The sequence below is a fragment of the Rhinopithecus roxellana genome, chromosome 20 (assembly GCF_007565055.1).
Source record: "Rhinopithecus roxellana isolate Shanxi Qingling chromosome 20, ASM756505v1, whole genome shotgun sequence".
Classification (NCBI taxonomy): domain Eukaryota; kingdom Metazoa; phylum Chordata; class Mammalia; order Primates; family Cercopithecidae; genus Rhinopithecus; species Rhinopithecus roxellana.
In genome coordinates this window covers 18,404,551-18,425,738 of record NC_044568.1, presented here as the reverse complement: position 1 = coordinate 18,425,738, position 21,188 = coordinate 18,404,551, and the positions used below count along the sequence as shown (strand labels likewise).

Below are 21,188 nucleotides of genomic sequence, written 5' to 3'. Positions count from 1 at the left end.
AGGCTCTAGAAGGGCCACCAAGAGCAGCTGCAACAAGGACCTCGCGATGAGAGCAGCCGAGCGAGTCCCAACCTGATCAGACACAGTGTGAGGGGAGCCGGGGCCCCAGTGCAGCTGCCTCGGGCAACAGTGACCACAGGCCCGGCTGAGCCTGAAGATGAGGACGGGGGAGGGAGGGAGGGACTGGTGTGCACACAGGTGTCCATGTGCATGTATGTATGCAGGCGTGTGAGATACACAGACATGTGACATGCAGGTGTGTGTGATACACACGTGATATAGGCAGGCATGTGAGACATACATGTGTATGCAGACGTGTGAGATACATACATGTGATATGTGCAGGCATGTGTGTGAGACAGACATACCTGTGGGGTATGCAGGTGCATGTGTGAGATACACATACATATGATATATGCGGGTGTGAGACATACATACCTGTGGTCCACGCCCGTCTGCACACATCCCGTTACTGATGGTTAACTCTGGCCGGCGCACTCACCGCCTTCTCACCAAGGCCGGCAACAAGCTGCTGTTCTGCACGAGGGCCTCCTCCCAGCCTCCCAGCAAACGAGGCCAGAAGCTTTGACACAAGGGTCCAGGAGTCATGGCTCCTCCAGGTCAGTGGTGCCCATAGCACTTATCACACCGCCCACTGTCTCGCTCCATGCTGTGCCTGGCGCTGCATGGGTCCTAAGGCTCCTGCTCCCAACCCTGGAGCCACTGGGACAGAGTCCAGGTGGGAGGGAGGTGTGGGGCATGTGTGCAGCTAGTCCCCATGGACAGGACTCCCGAGGGAACAAAGCCCCCACTCCTTGGTCAGGGCTAGAAGGGCCCCAAGAGAGCAGCAGCCTCAGTTTACAGAGTAGGGAAACTGAGGCACAGCAGGCTCAGGCCTTCTGTGTTGGGCCTGGACACCTGGGAGGAAGGGCAGCCCCAAGGGCCGCTGTTAGCTGGGAACGTGGGCCCGGCTTGGCACTCCTGAGCTGCCTCAGGCCTGTCCTGTCCCGGTGGGTTCTAGGCCTCAGTGGACCCACCAGCCAAATGCCTGGGCTGCTGGCCCGGGCCCTATCTGTGGAACGAATGGAGGAAGCAGGAGCTGGGCCCATGGTCTCCCTGCCCGGGAAGCCGCAGGTGGAGGGAAGGCAGAGGGTGGCGGGGGTTTCACCCTGGCCCCTGATGAGGGAGGGGCAGGAGGGACAGGGTTGCAGCTACCACAGGCTGCACGTGGGACTTTGCTGGCAGCAGCAGGCACGGTGCCACAGCTTTGGGGACCAGCTGGTCACCAGGAGTCCCACCATCCCCTGGTGCCTGAGAGAGGCTGGGCCACTCGCCTGGGAGCAGCTCCTGGCAGCACCCCCATGTCTGGCTGGGGTCAGAGCTGGCTGACTTTTCAGATTCAAGCCAGCCTCCCCAGGAGGTCAAAGGCAGCAGGCATGCAGAGGCGGCTTCGGACCCAGCGGGTGGCAGCCCTGCTCCCAGGGAACCTGCTCCTGGGTCTAACTTGTGTGGCGTGGGGCCGCCCAGCAGGGGCAGGGTGTGTGGGGGAGGTGCTGCCAGCCATGTGGAACTTAGGTATCCTTGTGGGGCTCAGTCACGGTGACTTGGCAAACAGGGCCCCCCGCCTGTGTCTCCAGAGGCCAGGTCAGCACGAGAGACCAAGACGGGGAATAAACTGTGCTTTAATGGGGAGGGAGGAGCGGATGAGTTCCCTCCAGGATGAGCTTGTTCTTGGCTGGTGGAGCGGAGGGGAAACAGGGGCCTGGCTGGGCGCTGGCAGACTGTGTGCACGAAGACGTGGGCACGTGGGGCCGGCAACACCAGAGCGTGGCTGCATCGTGCTGCATGGGCGAGGTCGGTGGTGAAGGTGACACCAGGGACGGTCTCCTTGAGCTGCAACAACTGGCCCAAGGCTGGGGACCTCACGTGGTGATTTCATCCCAAACAGTTTTTGATTCTACGTGACCTGATTTGGGGCATTCAGACTTAGGGGAGGCCAGGTCTCGGACAGGCCCCCGCGGTGCTCGGTGTGAGGGAGACGTCTGCTGCTCCCCGCCAGACCCGCAGTCCGAGTGCCCAGCCCCTGGTGCGCAGGTCACGAGCGGTGGAAGCGTCTGATGAGTGCCTTCTTGTCAATCTTGCCCATCTGGTTCCGCGGGATCTCCTCCACCAGCACGAGCTCCGAGGGCACTGCGTACGGGGCCAGGACATCTCTGCAGGGACAAGCACAGCCTGAGGCGCGTTGTCCCAACACTGCCCAGCAGCAGCTCAGGTGCCCAGCAGTGTGGACAGGTGCCCCTTGGACCCTGCAGCCTGGCCAGGCGCCTTGGCCATCCTGAGGCCTGCCATGCATCCTGGGCAACCGCAGCTGTCTCTGCCCTAGCAGCCCAGGGGTGGTGACTGCAGGAGGTGCCCAGCATGCTATTATCACTGGTACCACAGAAGTCATGGTGCATGCAGGCCTTGGGCGAGGGCACCAGCCCAAGTGCGAGTCGGCCCAGCCCAGTCCCTCCCTCCCCAGGGGCAAGTGGCTTTGACCTCGGTGTTGCTGTCAACCTCGACCTCCACATTTCCAAATCGCTTTTTTCTTTTTTTTCTCTTTTCTTTCTGGGACAGGATCTCACTGTTGCCTGGGCCAGAGTGCAGTGGTGCAGTCACAGCTCACCAAAGCCTTGACTTCCTGGGCTCAAAGGATCCTCCCAAAGTGCTACAGACGTGCGTCACCATGCCCGGCTCCAATTTTCCTATCAAATTTATTTTGGCATGTACATATTTTATAGTTATATAAAACTATCATAGGTATTTAAATGGAGGTGTCATTTACACCCAGCTGTCCTATGTACAGTGTGGTGAGGGATGTGTAGAATTTTTTTTTGTTTTGAAACAGAGTCTTGCTCTTGTCCCCAGGCTGGAGTGCAGTGGTGTGATCTCGGCTCACTGCACCTCCGCTTCCCGGGTTCAAGTGATTCTCCCGCCTCAGCCTCCCGAGTAGCTGGGATTACAGGCGCCCGCCACCACACCCAGCTAATTTTTGTCTTTTTAATAGAGACAGGGTTTCAACATGTTGGGCAGGATGGTCTCCAACTCCTGAGCTCAGGTGATCTGCCTGCCTCAGCATCCCAAAGTGCTGGGATTACAGGTGTGAGCACCGGGCCTGGCCTGTGTAGGAATTTCTAAAGTTTTACTGAAGCAACTGCCCCCATCTAAGTAGCGCCCAGCCTGAAAGAGAACACGGCCGGGTTCCCAGAAGCCCCTCTGCCTGCCTGAGCCACTCCCAACCTCCACGTGTAACCAATGTCTTGACTTCTAACAGCGGACAAACTCCGTGTTGAATGAGACTGGGTGGCAGTGGTGAGGGCGGACGCCCCTTCCTGGTCACAGGAGGAAAACGCCCAGCAGCTCCCCATTGAGCAGGGTGTCACCTGGTGGCTTTTTAGAGGCTCCCTCATCAGGTTCAGGGATTTTCCTTCTTCTCCTAGTTTCTGAAGAGTTTTTGTTATAAAAGGGTTTTGGCATTTGCAAATGCTTTTTCTGTATCTATTGAAACAATATGATTTTTCTTCTTCATTCTGTAAATACAGTGAATTACCAGTGGCTCACACTTGTAATCCTAGGACTTTGGGAGGCTGAGGCGGGTAGATCACTTGAGGTCAGGAGTTGAGACCAGCCTGGCCAACATGGCAAAACCCCATCTCTACTAAAAATACAAAAATTAGCTGTGCATGGTGGCGCACACCTGTAATCCAGCTACTCAGGAGGCTGAGGCAGGAGAATCGCTTGAACCCGGGAGGCAAAGGTTGCAGTGAGTGGAGATCGCGCCACTGCACTCCAGCCTGGGTGACAGAGCGAGAGTCCATCTAAAAAAAAAGGTGAATTACATGGACTGATTTTTGAATATGAAAGTAACCCTCTATTCCTGGCTTAAATGCTGCTTGATCATGATGTGTTATCTTTTTGTGCATTAATTGGATTTAATTGGCTAATGGTTTGTTAAGGATTTTGTGTGTCTGCCCATTGGGAACACTGTTCTCTCATTTTCTTGTACGGTTTGGATTTCAGGGTAGTGCTGGTCCCATAAAAGGAGTTAGGAATTGCTCCTCCCTGCTGTTTCGCCAGAGGCTTATTTTGTTGTGTCTGGTTTTATTTTTTGCCTTCAACGTTTGAGAGAATTTACCAGTGAAACCTTTCGGGCCTGGTATTTGCTTTGCGGTTTTAAATTGAGAACTCAGAACTGTTCAGTTTGTTTTGGTGTTTGCATCAGTCTTGGATATCTGTGTCTTTAAGGAAGTTATCCGTTTCATCTGAACTGCTGACTTCGCTGGATAAAGCAGCCTTCCAGGCCGCCACACTGCCCATCAGAGACCGCAGGCCTGAGGTGAGGTTGCGCTTCCCTCCTGATATTTAGAATGCTGTTTTCTCTCTTCTTTCTTGGGGTCTTTCTTTCAATCTGAAAACTCATGACCTTTGGTTTGGGGAAATTTGACTGTTCATTTCTTCCCTGGATATCTTCTTTTTGGAACTCCCACTAGACAGTTGGAATGTTTGAATTAATCCTCTAATTTACTTCCTCCTGCCTCCCTTCCTGTCCTTTTTTCTTTCATGGTGAATGGACAAGCACTGCAGTCTCAGCCCAAGCCAGGCACAGCGAGGACGACTCAGGGCTGCAGGGGAGGTAGCTGTGGGCCAGGCACAGCGAGGACGACTCAGGGCTGCAGGGGAGGTGGCTGTGGGCCAGGCACAGCGAGGACGACTCAGGGCTGCAGGGGAGGTAGCTGTGGGCCAGGCACAGCGAGGACGACTCAGGGCTGCAGGGGAGGTAGCTGTGGGCCAGGCACAGCGAGGACGACTCAGGGCTGCAGGGGGGGTAGCTGTGGGCCAGGCACAGCGAGGACGACTCAGGGCTGCAGGGGGGGTAGCTGTGGGCCAGGCACAGCGAGGACGACTCAGGGCTGCAGGGGAGGTAGCTGTGGGCCAGGCACAGCGAGGACGACTCAGGGCTGCAGGGGAGGTAGCTGTGGGCCAGGCACAGCGAGGGCGACTCAGGGCTGCAGGGGAGGTAGCTGTGGGCCAGGCACAGCGAGGACGACTCAGGGCTGCAGGGGAGGTAGCTGTGGGCCAGGCACAGCGAGGACGACTCAGGGCTGCAGGGGAGGTAGCTGTGGGCCAGGCACAGCGAGGACGACTCAGGGCTGCAGGGGAGGTAGCTGTGGGCCAGGCACAGCGAGGACGACTCAGGGCTGCAGGGGAGGTAGCTGTGGGCCAGGCACAGCGAGGACGACTCAGGGCTGCAGGGGGGGTAGCTGTGGGCCAGGCACAGCGAGGACGACTCAGGGCTGCAGGGGGGGTAGCTGTGGGCCAGGCACAGCGAGGACGACTCAGGGCTGCAGGGGGGGTAGCTGTGGGCCAGGCACAGCGAGGACGACTCAGGGCTGCAGGGGGGGTAGCTGTGGGCCAGGCACAGCGAGGGCGACTCAGGGCTGCAGGGGAGGTAGCTGTGGGCCAGGCACAGCGAGGACGACTCAGGGCTGCAGGGGAGGTAGCTGTGGGCCAGGCACAGCGAGGGCGACTCAGGGCTGCAGGGGAGGTAGCTGTGGGCCAGGCACAGCGAGGGCGACTCAGGGCTGCAGGGGAGGTAGCTGTGGGCCAGGCACAGCGAGGACGACTCAGGGCTGCAGGGGAGGTAGCTGTGGGCAGGCACCCCAGGGCCTGCAAGGGGAGGTAAGCTGTGGGCAGCACAGCGAGGACGACTCAGGGCTGCAGGGGAAGGTAGCTGTGGGCCAGGACACGCGAGGACGACTCAGGGCTGCAGGGGGAGGTAGCTGTGTGCCAGGCACAGCAGAGGACGACTCAGGGCCTGCAGGGAGGGTAGCTGTGGGCCAGGCACAGCGAGGACGACTCAGGGCTGCAGGGGAGGTAGCTGTGGGCCAGGCACAGCGAGGACGACTCAGGGCTGCAGGGGAGGTAGCTGTGGGCCAGGCACAGCGAGGACGACTCAGGGCTGCAGGGGAGGTAGCTGTGGGCCAGGCACAGCGAGGACGACTCAGGGCTGCAGGGGAGGTAGCTGTGGGCCAGGCACAGCGAGGACGACTCAGGGCTGCAGGGGAGGTAGCTGTGGGCCAGGCACAGCGAGGACGACTCAGGGCTGCAGGGGAGGTAGCTGTGGGCCAGGCACAGCGAGGACGACTCAGGGCTGCAGGGGAGGTAGCTGTGGGCCAGGCACAGCGAGGACGACTCAGGGCTGCAGGGGAGGTAGCTGTGGGCCAGGCACAGCGAGGACGACTCAGGGCTGCAGGGGAGGTAGCTGTGGGCCAGGCACAGCGAGGACGACTCAGGGCTGCAGGGGAGGTAGCTGTGGGCCAGGCACAGCGAGGACGACTCAGGGCTGCAGGGGAGGTAGCTGTGGGCCAGGCACAGCGAGGACGACTCAGGGCTGCAGGGGAGGTAGCTGTGGGCCAGGCACAGCGAGGACGACTCAGGGCTGCAGGGGAGGTAGCTGTGGGCCAGGCACAGCGAGGACGACTCAGGGCTGCAGGGGAGGTAGCTGTGGGCCAGGCACAGCGAGGCGACTCAGGGCTGCAGGGGAGGTAGCTGTGGGCCAGGCACAGCGAGGACGACTCAGGGCTGCAGGGGAGGTAGCTGTGGGCCAGGCACAGCGAGGACGACTCAGGGCTGCAGGGGAGGTAGCTGTGGGCCAGGCACAGCGAGGACGACTCAGGGCTGCAGGGGAGGTAGCTGTGGGCCAGGCACAGCGAGGACGACTCAGGGCTGCAGGGGAGGTAGCTGTGGGCCAGGCACAGCGAGGACGACTCAGGGCTGCAGGGGAGGTAGCTGTGGGCCAGGCACAGCGAGGACGACTCAGGGCTGCAGGGGAGGTAGCTGTGGGCCAGGCACAGCGAGGACGACTCAGGGCTGCAGGGGAGGTAGCTGTGGGCCAGGCACAGCGAGGACGACTCAGGGCTGCAGGGGAGGTAGCTGTGGGCCAGGCACAGCGAGGACGACTCAGGGCTGCAGGGGAGGTAGCTGTGGGCCAGGCACAGCGAGGGCGACTCAGGGCTGCAGGGGAGGTAGCTGTGGGCCAGGCACAGCGAGGGCGACTCAGGGCTGCAGGGGAGGTAGCTGTGGGCCAGGCACAGCGAGGGCGACTCAGGGCTGCAGGGGAGGTAGCTGTGGGCCAGGCACAGCGAGGGCGACTCAGGGCTGCAGGGGAGGTAGCTGTGGGCCAGGCACAGCGAGGGCGACTCAGGGCTGCAGGGGAGGTAGCTGTGGGCCAGGCACAGCGAGGGCGACTCAGGGCTGCAGGGGAGGTAGCTGTGGGCCAGGCACAGCGAGGGCGACTCAGGGCTGCAGGGGAGGTAGCTGTGGGCCAGGCACAGCGAGGACGACTCAGGGCTGCAGGGGAGGTAGCTGTGGGCCAGGTACAGCAAGTGGCCTGGAGAGCAAGGGCCTGGCTCCAGGGCTCCCGCAGGACTGACGGAGTCCTGGGCTGTGACTGCACGGCTGGTGGCCTTCCCTGCCTGGTCCTGCCCCTCACAGGCGGCTTCTCACCAGCGGGCCCTCAAGTGCCCTGCACACAGCTTCCTGTCTTCAGGAAGCTTCAGGGTCTTCTCACAGCCTCTGTCATAGCCCAAACGATGCTGGATGAGGAGCCTGACTTCAGAGAGATGCACAGAGCAGCAGAGAGCGGCCTGGTGTCCCTGTGCAGAGGGCAGCCCTGTCTGAGGAAAGCCAAGGGCTGAGGAGCATCGGGACTTCAGTTCCTGCAAACTCGGACCCTGAAACTCTCTAGCACTCTCTCAGCACTCAACACCTATCTTTTCTTCTCAAGGTAACTGCCAGCATCATCTATAGCAATGTGAGACTGGACTAATACAGAAAATTGGTACTGGGAAGTGGGGCATTGCTGTTAAGATACCTGAAAATGTGGAAGCAGCTTTGGAATTGGGTAACAGGCAGAGGTTGGAATGATTTGGAGAGCTCAGAAGAAGACAGGAAGATGAGGGAAAGTTTGGAACTTCCTAGAAACTTGTTAAATTGTTGTGACCAAAATGCTAATAGTGATACGGACAATGAAGTCCAGGCTGAGGTAGACTCAGATGTAGATGAGGAACTTATTGGGAACTGCAGCAAAGATCGCTTTTGTTAAGCATGAGCAAAGAGATGACCTGAACCTGGAACTTAGATTTAAAAGGAAAGCAGAGCATAAAAGTTTGGAAAATTTGCAGCCTGACCATGTGGTAGGAAAAAAAAAAACCAATTTTCTGGGGAGGAATTCAAGGCGGCTGCAGAAATGTGAGTAAGTAAAGAGGAGCCGAATGTTCATTGCCAAGACAATGAAGAAAATTTCTCCAGGCATGTCAGAGACCTTCGTGGAAGCCCCTCCCGTTGCAGGCCTAGAGGCCCTGGAGGGAAGAACGGCTCTGCTCTGAGGGACACCGGCCCCTGCATCCCTGTTGCTCTGGGGCTCAGAGAGCTCCAGATACAGCTCAGGCCACTGCTCCAGGGCAGTGAAGAGGAGAAAGATGGGGCTGGCGCCCCCACACAGAGTCCCCACCGGGGCCCTGGCTACTGCAGCTGTGAGAAGAGGGCCACTGTCCTCCAGACCCCAGAATGGCCCACCGACAGCTTGCACCATGTGGTGCACCTAGAAAAGTTGCAGGCACACAACAGCAGCCCATGAAAGCAGCATGGGGGCTGTACCCTGCAGAGCCACAGGGGTGGAGACACCCATGGCCTTGGGAGCCACCTCCTTGCATCAGTGTAGCCTGGATGTGAGACACGGGTCTAAGGAGATTTTGGGGCTTTAAGATTTATTGGGCCTGCCCACCCCGCCCAGTCCTACCTGGCCCACTCTTTGAGCTCCCTGTGGGACAGTGAGTGCTCATGCCTGTAATTCCAGCATTTTGGGAATCTGAGGCAGGTGGATCACTTAAGGTCAGGAGCTCAAGAGCACCCTTGACAACATAGCAAAACCCTATCTCTACTAAAAAATACAAAAATTATCTGGGTGTGGTGGCGCGTGCCTATAGTTCCAGCTACTTGGGGAGGCTGAGGTAGGAGAATTGCTTGCAGGCAGAGACTATAGTAAGCTGACATCATGCCACTGGACTCCAGCCTGGGCATCAGAGCAAGACCCCATCTCAAAAAAAAAAAAAAAAACCAAAAAACCAAAAAAAAAAAAAAACGATTCAGTGACTGCCTTGCTAGGTTTTGGACCTGCCTGGGGCTCACAGCCCCTTTGTTTTGGCTGCTGTCTCTCTTTTGGCACTCGTGTATTTACCCAATGCCTGTACTCCCACTGTATCTGGGAAGTAACTTGTCTTTGATTTTACAGGCTCATAGGTGAAAAGAACTTGCCTTGTCTCAGACGAGCCTTTGGACTGTGGACTTCTGAATTAATGATGAAATGACTTAAGACTTGGGGGACTGTTGGGAAGGTAGGATTGTATTCTGAAATGTAAAAAGGACGTAAGATTTGGGAGGGGCCAGGGAGGAACGATACGGTTTGGATTTGCGTCCCCACCCAAATCTCCTGTTGAATTGTGATCCCCACTGTTGGAAGAGGGACCTGGTGGGAGGTGACTGGATCACAGGGGTGGATTTTCCCCTTGCTGTTCTCGTGATAGTGAGTGAGTTCTCACAAGAACTGCGTGTTTGAGAGTGCCTGGCCCCTCCCCTCTCCCTCACTCTGTGACTCCTCCCTCTCCCCTCGCTCTGTGACCCCTACCTCCCCACCCTGCTCTGGGGCCCCTCACTCGGTCTGTGGCCCTTCCCTCCCCCCTTGCTCTGTGGCCCCTCCTTTCCCCCTCACTCTGTGGCCCCTCCCTCCACCCTCGCTCTGTGGCTTCTCACTCCCCACTCGCTTGCTCTGTGGACCCTCCCTCCTCCCTCGCTTGTTCTCTCCTGCTCCAGCCATGTAGGATGTGCCTGCTTCCCCTTTGCCTTCCGCCATGACTGTAAGTTTCCTGAGGCCTCCCCAGTCATGCTTCCTGTACAGCCTGTGGAACCATGAGCCAATTATACCCCTTCTTTATAAATTAAAAAAAAAAAAAAAGAATTTGCTGTAGGTGAAACTAAAAGCTTCCTTTCTGAGCTCAGCCTGGTTCTGTCCTGACAGTCCTATGGGATACCCTTCTGTCCTGACGGCCTCTGACGAAGCCACAGCTTAGGTTCAGCCCCGTGTGTGACCACCAGCACTGCTGGCAAAGGGGAAGGGTCTGTGGATCCCATGCATCAGAAACCACTAGGTGTGAGACAGGTGAGAAAAAGCTCTTGGGGAAAGGTTCTGGGTAAGGTAACGGCAAAACAAAAAACGCAGGTGAGTTTACGGACTGGGTGGTGGCCGCTGTTGAGGAACGGGCCCTGCCCTGGGTGTGGAGGGGAAAGTGAAATGAGTGAGGGGATGGTGCTGGGGTCTCCACGGAACTGACTGGAGGTGTGTGAGGCACCTTGAAGACCCACCCCCAGGGCAGGAGAGGGAGAGGCCGTGCAGGTGCCAGCGGAGAATGGGTGGGCCTTGCGGTTCTGCTGGGGCCCAGCACTGGCTTTGGGGCAGCGGGTGGACAGGCTGCCCGTGGCCTGGTGGGGAAGGGCCCAGCGCGTGCGGCCAGCTGGTGTCAACCCTGGATCTCAGCTCCATGCACCTCCTGCATGGGCCTGGCCTGGCTCATTCGGGATTTCTCCTGGGACTAGGACGGAACCCACCACAGGCCTCACAGGGCCTGGGCCCACGAATATGAGTTTCTGCCCCCTCGGAATGTTGCCACCAAGTCGAATCTGAGCACGGCTCCTCCCCCCTGCCCTCATCTCTGCCCCCTGTGTGTGGCCTTCAGGTCTCTAAGGACCCTCACGGCTGGTCTTTCTTGATCCCTCACCTCCACCTCTACGACAGACAATGCCAAGACCTAGAGTGGCCCTCACCCCCGGCCCCCAAGACCCCATGAGTGCCCCCTGCCCACCCTGCCCAGTCCCACCTGGCCCACTCTTTGAGCTCCCTGTGGGACAGTGAGTGTCCTTCTTGGAGGGTCACCACAGCAGTGACCCGCTGGCCCCATGTCATATCCGGAACGCCAATCACCGCCACATCTGCGGACAGAAGAACAGTTTGAGGACATGGGAATGCCTCAGTGACCCTTACAGGCCGGAGAGTGCCTGGACGCACAGGAAGCGCGCAGTCTGGCCGCAGCCCTGGAGCCTGTCCTTGAAGAGGCCCCATTCCGATCACCCATCCTGGTGCCGGCTGGTCCTGTGGGGAGGGAGTGAGGATGGGCTCCCCACAGTGGATCTGGTGTCTGGGCACTCACAGGGGCTCTGCCTTCCCACCCCTTGGCTCTCTGCACTCTCCCTGCACCCTCCTGCACAGGCATCATGCAGATGGGAGCTGCGCCCAGTCAGGCCTGGGAGCTCCAGTGGGCATGGGGTCAGTGGCTCCAACACCGAGCAGGCTGCACCCCTACTAGCCCCATCTGCCCTGGCCAGGGCAGGGAGCAGAGGTGAGTGTCACAGGGACTCCTGCAGGCAGCTGGGACAGCGTCGCCTCATCCGTGATCGTCTAAAACTCAAACATGGAAGGCAGCACCCGTCTCGCCTGGCCCCCCTGGCTCAAGTCCAGCCACATACCTGTGATGCTGGGGTGGGCCAGCAGGTGCCACTCCACCTCCAGGGCGCTGACCTTGTAGCCTCCGGTCTTGATGATGTCCACTGAGGTCCGGCCTCGTATCCAGTACTGGCCGTCCTTAAACACCACGGTGTCCCCTGAGGAAAGGGGGCTCTGGTTAACTGGACATCCTTAAACACCACGGTGTCTTCTGAGGAAAGGGGGCTCTGGTTACTACCCTGTGGCAACCCCAATGCGGAAGCAGCTATGCCAGGTAAGCCCACATTCCTGGTGGTCATGATGCGCATCCCAAGGTGGGACTGTGCCCATGACGTGGGGTCCCATCCCCACGCTCAGCTGTATGCACTTCCTCCAAGTCAGGTTAGCAGTGGGCCCAGAGCCTGCAAGGACCTGGAGGTGCCAGGAGCCCTGCTGGACCCATGGTCTGCAGACACCCTGCATTAGTAAGCCGGCTTAGGACCTGTTTCTGTCACAGTGATTGATAACCACTGGTCATGGTGGGACACATGGCCTTTTCTAAGCAACAAGCACAGGGTCTGATGCTTTGACCCTCCCTCAGGATGGATGCCAGGGTGTGCTGGGCCTCCTGGCTGTCCTGCTGCCGCTGCAAAGGCCCCCAGACGGCACCCCTGGGACTGCAGCATAAAGGGCTGCCCCTCATGCAGGTAGGCTCTCAGGGAGGGGCCAAGACCCACCAAGCCCTGTCCTGCCATTTCTCTCAGGCCCACAAGAGAATCCAGACCAAATATTCGCAAAACAAGTGAACCAGACACCTTACAACATCCCACCACGGTGGGGTCCAGCAGTGACTGTCTAGCCCCTCCGGATGGGAGAGGCGCCACTGGTGGCTGAGGACAGGGCCTTTCCTGGGTGCCTGGAACCTCCTGCTGGTGCCTGTCTTCTGCCCCCCGCACCTGACCATGCTGGTCCTAGAACAATGGCCGGGGCTGCCCCACACTTTCCTTCCTAAGGCAAAGCCATGACATGGCCCTCGCTCCTCCGCTGTGTAGTTCCTGGAGCCCTCCTGTGGGCACTGAGCTTCCCCCATTTCTTTCTTTCTCAAGTAGCTCAACACAGACACCACCAGCCACTGAGGATGAGGAGTCCAGGAGAGCAGGCTGCAGCCTCAGAGCCTGCACTCCCAGCCCAAAGCTGTCTCATGACGCATGGGCCCGTGGTGTGCGTGTCCGCGAGCGTGTATGCAGCTGGGAAGGCACCGTATGTGATTGTGAGCGTGTGCATGCACGTGTGTGCCCGTGGATGTGGGAGCATGCAGGGCGTGTAAGGACAGTGCTGAGCCCTCACCCATCTGCTTGCACACACCCGCACTCCACATGGGTTATTAGCTGGAATAAACCATATACTTCATTATACATCACGCTATTGGACACAGAGGGGCCCCATCCATCACCTTGCCACTCCTTGAGATCCATGGTGTGCTCCTCCGTCTATTAAACAAGACGGATGGGTGTGCCCAGGTGGGCTCCCGGCTTATTTATGGGGCAGAGGGCTGGGTGCTCTGGCAGGCTCTGGAACTCTGTGCTGATGGGAAGCAGAAAAATGAGAGGGTCCCCGCCAGGGAAGTAGGTCTCACTGTGGCCCTGGGGTAGTCTGACTGGGCGGCTGGAAGGGGGTGTACAGGTTGGGCTGTGGGCGGGGGTGGACACAGCCTGTCCCAAGCGCCTGGCAGCCTCCCTGGTGTCAGTAGCTGTGGCATCCATGGGGCAGGAGCAGCCTTGACGGGGTGGCTCGGTGCGATTAAGAGATGCTGTTAGGCACCAGGCTGATGCTGGGAGAAACTGGAGGGAAGGCACGAAGAGCTCCAATGGGCCGGGCACGGTGGCTCACGCCTGTAATCCCAGCACTTTGGGAGGCCGAGGCGGGCAGATCTGACAGATACAATGTAGCAAGGTCTGGAGCTCGAGACCATGGTGAAACCCCATCTCTACTAAAAACACAAAAAATCAGCCGGGTGTGGTGGCGGGCGCCTGTAGTCCCAGCTACTCGGGAGGAGAGGAGAATGGTGCGAACCTGGGAGGCGGAGCTTGCAGTGAGCAGAGTGCACCACTCCACTCCAGATTGGGTGACAGAGCGAGACTCCGTCTCAAAAAAAAAAGAGCTCCTGTGTGTTATTTCTAACTTTCTGTGAATCTTTTTTATAAGTTTTACAAATTTGCTTTTTGGTTTACGGAGCAATTTTGTTCCCAATCTCCAGTAGCACCAGCCCTCTGAGTGGGCTCATCACATGGGGAGTCACACCAACGTTGGCAATGGATTATGATCGTGCAATAACTTGTTAAAGAACAAATTCACATGAACTGAGTTTATGGATAAAAGGAATGAGTGATACAAACACAGGAAAGGCCCATGAATGGCTGATTAGATGCACAACCCGACCTCTCTGCCCACTGCGAGACCCCCGTGTCTCTGCAGGCGTGGGTGTCTCTGCAGGTGGTGTCTGCAGGCGTGGGTGTGTCTGCAGGCATGGGTGTCTGCAGGCGTGGGTGTGTCTGCAGGCATGGGTGTGTCTGCAGGCATGGCTGTCTGCCGGCGTGGCTGTCTGCCGGCGTGGGTGTCTCTGCCGGGTGTCTCTGCAGGGGTGGGTGTCTCTGCAGGCGTGGGGGTGTCTGCAGGCATGGGTGTCTGCAGGCATGGGTGTGTCTGCAGGCGTGGGTGTCTGCAGGCGTGGCTGTCTGCAGGCATGGGTGTGTCTGCAGGCATGGGTGTGTCTGCAGGCATGGCTGTCTGCCGGCGTGGCTGTCTGCCGGCGTGGCTGTCTGCCGGCGTGGGTGTGTCTGCCGGCGTGGGTGTCTCTGCCGGCGTGGGTGTCTCTGCCGGCGTGGGTGTCTCTGCAGGCGTGGGTGTGTCTGCAGGCGTGGGGGTGTCTGCAGGCGTGGGTGTCTGCAGGCATGGGTGTGTCTGCAGGCGTGGCTGTCTGCAGGCGTGGGTGTCTGCAGGCATGGGTGTGTCTGCAGGCGTGGCTGTCTGCCGGCGTGGCTGTCTGCCGGCGTGGGTGTGTCTGCCGGCGTGGGTGTGTCTGCCGGCGTGGGTGTCTCTGCCGGCGTGGGTGTCTCTGCAGGGGTGGGTGTGTCTGCAGGCGTGGGTGTGTCTGCAGGCGTGGGGGTGTCTGCAGGCGTGGGTGTCTGCAGGCGTGGGTGTGTCTGCAGGCGTGGGTGTCTCTGCAGGCGTGGGTGTCTGCAGGCGTGGGTGTGTCTGCAGGCGTGGGTGTGTCTGCAGGCGTGGGTGTCTGCAGGGGAGGGTGTCTGTGCAGGGGTGGGTGTGTCTGCAGGCGTGGGTGTGTCTGCAGGCGTGGGTGTGTCTGCAGGGGTGGGTGTCTCTGCAGGGGTGGGTGTGTCTGCAAGCGTGGGTGTGTCTGCAGGCGTGGGTGTCTCTGCAGGCGTGGGTGTGTCTACAGCCGTGGGTGTCTCTGCAGGGGTGAGTGTGTCTGCAGGCGTGGGTGTCTCTGCAGGGGTGGGTGTGTCTGCAGGCGTGGGTGTCTCTGCAGGGGTGGGTGCCTCTGCAGGGGTGGGTGTCTCTGCAGGCGTGGGTGTCTCTGCAGGCGTGGGTGTGTCTGCAGGGGTGGGTGTGTCTGCAGGCGTGGGTGTCTCTGCAGGGGTGGGTGTGTCTGCAGGGGTGGGTGTGTCTGCAGGCGTGGGTGTCTCTGCAGGGGTGGGTGTCTCTGCAGGGGTGGGTGTCTCTGCAGGCGTGGGTGTCTCTGCAGGGGTGGGTGTGTCTGCAGGGGTGGGTGTGTCTGTAGGCGTGGGTGTCTCTGCAGGGGTGGGTGTCTCTGCAGGCGTGGGTGTCTCTGCAGGGGTGGGTGTCTCTGCAGGCGTGGGTGTCTCTGCAGGCGTGGGTGTCTCTGCAGGCGTGGGTGGGTCTGCAGGCGTGGGTGTGTCTGCAGGTGTGGGTGTGTATCCCCAGGGGTCGAAGCCCTGGTGCTGAGATATCCCAGGAGTGGTGGCAGTCAGTATCTGCCCATCCTTTCTGGCTCAGGGCTGTTTCTGGCACGGTCAGGCCCCGAGACCCCGCTGTAGGCCTTGTTCAGGGGTCACTCCCTGCCTGGGCCTGGCTGCCTCTGCCCTGAGATGCTTCTCCTGAAGCCAGTGCTCAGGAAGGACTGGTGGGGGCAGCTTGCGGAGTCATCCATTCCCTGTGCGCCAGGCCCCAGACACCCGCTTCTCAGTGATAGCCCTGCCTGGCCTCCAACCCCAGGGTCGTCACAGGCCCCACTGCCCGCTGTGCTGTACGCAGGGTTTCCACTGAGCCATGTGGAGGGAAGGACCCCAAGGGTCAGCGTGCAGCACGGTGCCATTCTCAAGGCCCCAGGCTTCTGTGCTGGAGACAGTGGCAGCTACACCTGTGGGAAAAAGGCTGTGTCTGAGACTCCCCTGGCAGCACTGGGCGGAGCCAATCAGTGCAGGAGACCTGTCTCGGGGACGATTCTGAAAGGAGCTTCTGTGCTCAGAACGCATGTGTGGCATGTGGGGACCCTCAGTGCTCAGAGCACGTGCTTGGCGTGCGGGGACCCTCAGCCGATGGTGGCAGTCGTGTGTCCGTCCCACCCCAGGCATCAGAGGGTGGTGCTGCTGTCAGCCCGGCCAGCACCACAGGGCCGGCTCCACCCTCCAGCGTCAGAATCCCCGTCCTCACTGCTGCCTGGAGCTCCTTCTGGGTGTAGGGAGAGATTTCCCACTGCCCACAGAAGAAAGCCCGAGTCACACGTGCGTCTCCTGGGCCCGGACGCCTTGGCCCGGCCGCTTTTGCCCGGATGCCTTTGCCTGGACGTTCCTGGCAATCCTCCTTGCAAAGGCCCCCTCTAGGCCGGGGCCCTTCAGGGTCCCTCCTGCTGCACACACATGGCCCCTCTGCCCTAGTGCCCCTGGTCCACCTCCCCTGGCCAGTGTCTTGTCTGCAAGGCCTGGGCACCGCCACCCAAAGGGGCTGCCCCTTTGGGTGCTTCCCTCCCAGCTGCTTCCCTCCCAGCCCTGACCTTGCCCTTTGGAATGTGTCAGGCTTTGTTTGAGTTTCTCAGTGCAGAGCAACCTCCGCTCCGAGGGTCGACACCTCCCTGCCCATTCCTAGACTGTCCAGCGCCCGCCTCACCCGCCTTGCTGTGCTTTTGCCAAGGGGAAGAGTGGCTGGTTTTGTTCTTCCAGGCTGGGATGCTGCTATCAAGGGCTCAGGGGCATTGGAGCCAGGGTTAAAACAAAGTCTCAGCCAAGCAAGAGTGGGTCGGACACCGTGGGAGGAGGTCCTGCGGCAGCAAGGGCGACTCAGAAGGTTCAGAGGGCTCCAGGGCAACTCGCAATCATTGTGAAATGCACGTCAAACAAGTTAAATAACCTTTACTTTTTATAACAACCTATTTATCAAAATGCATTGATTCTGGAATTGGAGTTGGCTGCCAGTGGGCTGTGTATCTCCTTGGCCTGATGTGTGCATTAGAGGAGTTTTGTTCTGACAGATACAATGTAGCAATCAATAAACTCCTATTACCTGGATTTATGAGCTGCTTTTGAATTTGGTCCTATTTCATGTCTCTGCCTTCCACTGTAATTGAAAATAAATCTCCCAATACTCAGATTTGAATTCTCTGGAAGTGTGGGTGGAGTGAGGTGCTGCAGTCCCCAGTCCCCCAGCGAGACCTTGTCTGTGGGTCTTGGAGGAAGCACTCCCAGCCGGGGGGTGTCCTGACCGGCACGCAAGATAAGAACAACGCCTGTTCTGCTGTGCAGATCCAGTTCCTGAGCCTGGATCTGGAGTGACACCAGCTCCCAAAGCCCGATCCCAGGAAACAGGGTGAAGAGAAGCCCAGAACCAGTCTGTCGGACTTTTGCTCCCAAACGGCACTGATGCCAGCAACAGAATGTGAAGCTTGGCCCCTGGTCCTTGAGGAAAGCACCGAGGGAAGCCCAAGCCCCTGCCCTGAGACCTCTGTCCCCGAGTCCCCAGCCTCCAAGCCTGGAACAGGTGCCCCCGTGTGTGTACAGAGAGAGGCAGCTGGAACAGGTGCCCCGTGTGTGCAGAGAGAGGCAGTTGGAACAAGTGCTCCATGTGTGTGTAGAGAGAGGCAGCTGGAACAGGTGCCCCCATGTGTGCAGAGAGAGGCAGCTGGAACAGGTGCTCCATGTGTGTGTAGAGAGAGGCAGCTGGAACAGGTGCCCCATGTGTGCAGAGAGAGGCAGCTGGAACAGGTGCTCCGTGTGTGTAGAGAGAAGCAGTTGGAACAGGTGCCCTGTGTGTGTGTAGAGACAGGCAGCTAGAACAGGTGCCCCGTGTGTGCAGAGAGAGGCAGCTGGAACAGGTGCTCCATGTGTGTGTAGAGAGAGGCAGTTGGAACAGGTGCCCCGTGTGTGTGTAGAGAGAGGCAGCTGCAACAGGTACCCCGTGTGTGTGTAGAGAGAGGCAGCTGGAACCGGTACCCCGTGTGTGCAGAGAGAGGCAGTTGGAACAAGTGCTCCATGTGTGTGTAGAGAGAGGCAGCTGGAACAGGTGCCCCGTGTGTGTGTAGAGAGAGAGGCAGCTGGAACAGGTGCTCCATGTGTGTGTAGAGAGAGGCAGTTGGAACAGGTGCCCCGTGTGTGTGTAGAGAGAGGCAGCTGCAACAGGTACCCCGTGTGTGTACCCCGTGTGTGTGTAGAGAGAGGCAGCTGGAACCGGTACCCCGTGTGTGCAGAGAGAGGCAGTTGGAACAAGTGCTCCATGTGTGTGTAGAGAGAGGCAGCTGGAACAGGTGCCCCGTGTGTGTGTAGAGAGAGAGGCAGCTGGAACAGGTGCCCCGTGTGTGTGTAGAGAGAGAGGCAGCTGGAACAGGTGCTCCATATGTGTGTAGAGAGAGGCAGTTGGAACAGGTGCCCCATGTGTGTGTAGAGAGAGGCAGCTGCAACAGGTGCCCCGTGTGTGTGTAGAGAGAAAGGCAGCTGGAACAGGTGCCCCGTGTGTGTGTAGAGAGAGAGGCAGCTGGAACAGGTGCTCCATGTGTGTGTAGAGAGAGGCAGTTGGAACAGGTGTCCCATGTGTGTGTGTAGAGAGGCAGCTGCAACAGGTGCCCCGTGTGTGTGTAGAGAGAGGCAGCTGGAACAGGTGCCCCGTGTGTGCAGAGAGAGGCAGTTGGAACAAGTGCTCCATGTGTGTGTAGAGAGAGGCAGCTGGAACAGGTGCTCCGTGTGTGTGCAGAGGCAGCTGGAAACCAAGTTACATGAAAGGCACCACCAGTTAGTTGCCCCTGGGCACCTGGCTAGGGGAGGTGGCTGCAGGGAGGACAGACTGAGGCTCAGAGGGGCAGCAGGGCAGGCGGCCTCCATTGCGGCCAGGCAGAGGCCACCGCCCAGCAGGAGGGAAGGTGCTGGAAGCTCAGGTGGCTGTGGACACTGGAGGCTTCTGCACCTGGACCCCAGTGCCATCCAGGTCTCCTCTGTGGGCCAAGGGTGGAAGAGGCTTCCTGAAGGCAGAGGGAGTCCCAGAGATGGCCTGAGACCCAGCTCCCTGACCTGGGCTCAGCGCTCACCTGGTGACTCCTCGACCTGGGCTCAGGGGTCTGGGGACAGAAGAGACCTTGTACATTAAAAAGAGGTGGTCACGGCTGGGCGCAGTGGCTCACACCTGTAATTCCAGCACTTTGGCAGGCCGAGGTGGGGAGATCACGAGGTCAGGAGATTGAGACCATTTGGCCAACATGGTGAAACCCTGTCTTTACTAAAAATACAAAAATTAGCCAGCCATGGTGGCGGGTGCCTGTAATCCAAGCTACTCTTGGGAGGCTGAAGCAGGAGAATTGCTTGAACCTGGGAGGTGGAGGTTGCAGTGAGCAGAGATGGCGCCACCGCACTCCAGCCTGGCAACAGAGTGAGACTCTGTCTCAAAAAAAAGAAAAGAGGCAGTCACCAAGTGCCAGGATTCTGCACAGCTGGGGCACCAGCAAATCTGAAGGCCAGAAAATGACACAGAAGCGACTTCTAACCCAGAACCCTATACCCAGCCAAACCAGCAGGCAAGGCTGAGGGCAGAACGAAGACACGGAGAGACACGCGAGTCTCCAAGCATTGACCCTACACACCCTGCCTCAGGAAGCCCCAGGGGAAAGCAGTCCCCAAAGCTGGGGCGGAAGTGAGAAGAGGAGGATGCTGTGGGCTGGGAGCGGAAGTCCTTACTCGCCAGGAGGGAAGGGGTGGTGGTGACGGGGAAGGAGGCGCTGTGGGGAGACCAGCCCAGCCCACGAGGAATTGGCACCAGGAGACCAAGAAAACCAAGACTTTCCTGACTCTGGAAAACAAACAAAGAGGAAAAATCTCAGTGTCTCCTGGGCTCAGTTCTCATCAGCGACTCCATGGTCTCAACAGTGCAGATGCTGTAGGGCCTGAGCTGGGCCACGCCCGAGGAGGAGCCTCCTCTGCGGGAGTCAAGTCACGGCAGTAAAAAGGAGTCTAGAGGCGGCGGCGCTGGCGGCCCTCAGGATGCAGAGACTGCACAGAAGCAGCAGCTGGTGAGTCTGGGGAAGGGGCACGGCTGTGGTTCTTCTCAAACTGCTAAAACCACTTGGGTCTTTAAGCCACGGGTGTGTAACTTTGGCTTTTAAAAAAACGTAAAAACACTCACCCTCTGCCCAGAGTCCGCGTGTGTTTCTAGGGAACCCAGGCTAAGATACATCTGAAGCCCACGCCCGTCTTGTGGGCCTGGTGGCCCCGCAGGCTGCACAGAAGGGCATCTTGCAGGAGGGCTGGGGCCACCCCTCCTCAGCATGGCCCGTCAGTCAGCTTGGCACCTGCAGGCAGCAAAACATGGTCCCTCTCAGGAGCTGTCAGCGTGGACGGATGGCTCTGAGAAGCGAAGACAGAGGCTTCACAGCACAGCCTGGCCGAGTGCGGGAGGCCCAGCGAGGTCCCTGTGCTGGATGGAAGGGGCTGGGGCGGGCATGGCCATTTCAGCACCTGTCATCCCCACAATCAGCTCTGACCTTGGTCGGCACCCTTGGCGCAGGGGCTGGCACCAGCCAGATGAGCCTTGGTTGGGTCTTGGGGCCCCACCAGGATGCCTGTGTTCCTTCCCTTGCCCCACAGAGGTGCCCAGTGTCCTGTGAAGGCAGGACGGCCAGGAGAGAGTTTTAGTCCGTGAGACAAAGGCCCCAGGGCTTCTGAGAAGGTCCCTCCTCTGGACGAGGGGACAGCTGCAGGAACAGCCCAGGTGTCCCCATCTGACCTCAAATGTGCCATCAGGCCTGGGGCTCAGCGTCCACCTCGTTACCACAGTGGGAGGCTGTGGGAGGCTGCGAGGCCGTGGGCCAGGACCATGACACTGCCAGTCCCCACTTGGCCTCCACAGTGCCTGCTGGGGAGCTCTGGCTCCACAGGGGAAACTGGTGGCTGGGGCTGCTGTCCCTCTGATTTTCTGCTTCTTGAGGCCAATGAGTCCCAACTAAATCACAAGGTCCCTTTAACCCTTTGCCACTGGCCCAGATGTAAGCACCCAACGGCTGAGACACAGAAGGTTCTGGGGGTGCCCAGGGACGCATGGAGCCCCAGCTGGGCCCTGGAAGCAGTGGGCCCTTGCTGCTGCCCCCCACATGCCTCAGACAGGG

At 59.2% G+C, this 21,188-nt stretch overlaps 1 protein-coding gene across 10 annotated transcripts in view; it reads right to left on the bottom strand.

Moving 5' to 3' along the window:
- ACSF3 (acyl-CoA synthetase family member 3) overlaps positions 1-21,188 on the bottom strand; it is a 73,345-nt gene that overhangs the window by 4,770 nt on the left and 47,387 nt on the right. For 7 of the 10 annotated variants that reach the window (XM_030924826.1, XM_030924822.1, XM_030924824.1 and 4 more), the window contains 3 exons: positions 11,617-11,751; positions 10,971-11,082; positions 439-2,213 (listed from right to left, as the gene is read on the bottom strand). In XM_030924826.1, the coding sequence (XP_030780686.1) occupies positions 2,096-2,213; positions 10,971-11,082; positions 11,617-11,751 (365 nt within the window). In that variant the 3' untranslated portion in view covers positions 439-2,095. Of the gene's footprint in view, positions 1-438; positions 2,214-9,354; positions 9,448-10,970; positions 11,083-11,616; positions 11,752-15,372; positions 15,972-20,209; positions 20,376-21,188 lie in introns of those variants that run through there. The other 3 variants (XM_030924828.1, XM_030924829.1, XM_030924830.1) reach the window with 3 other exon arrangements.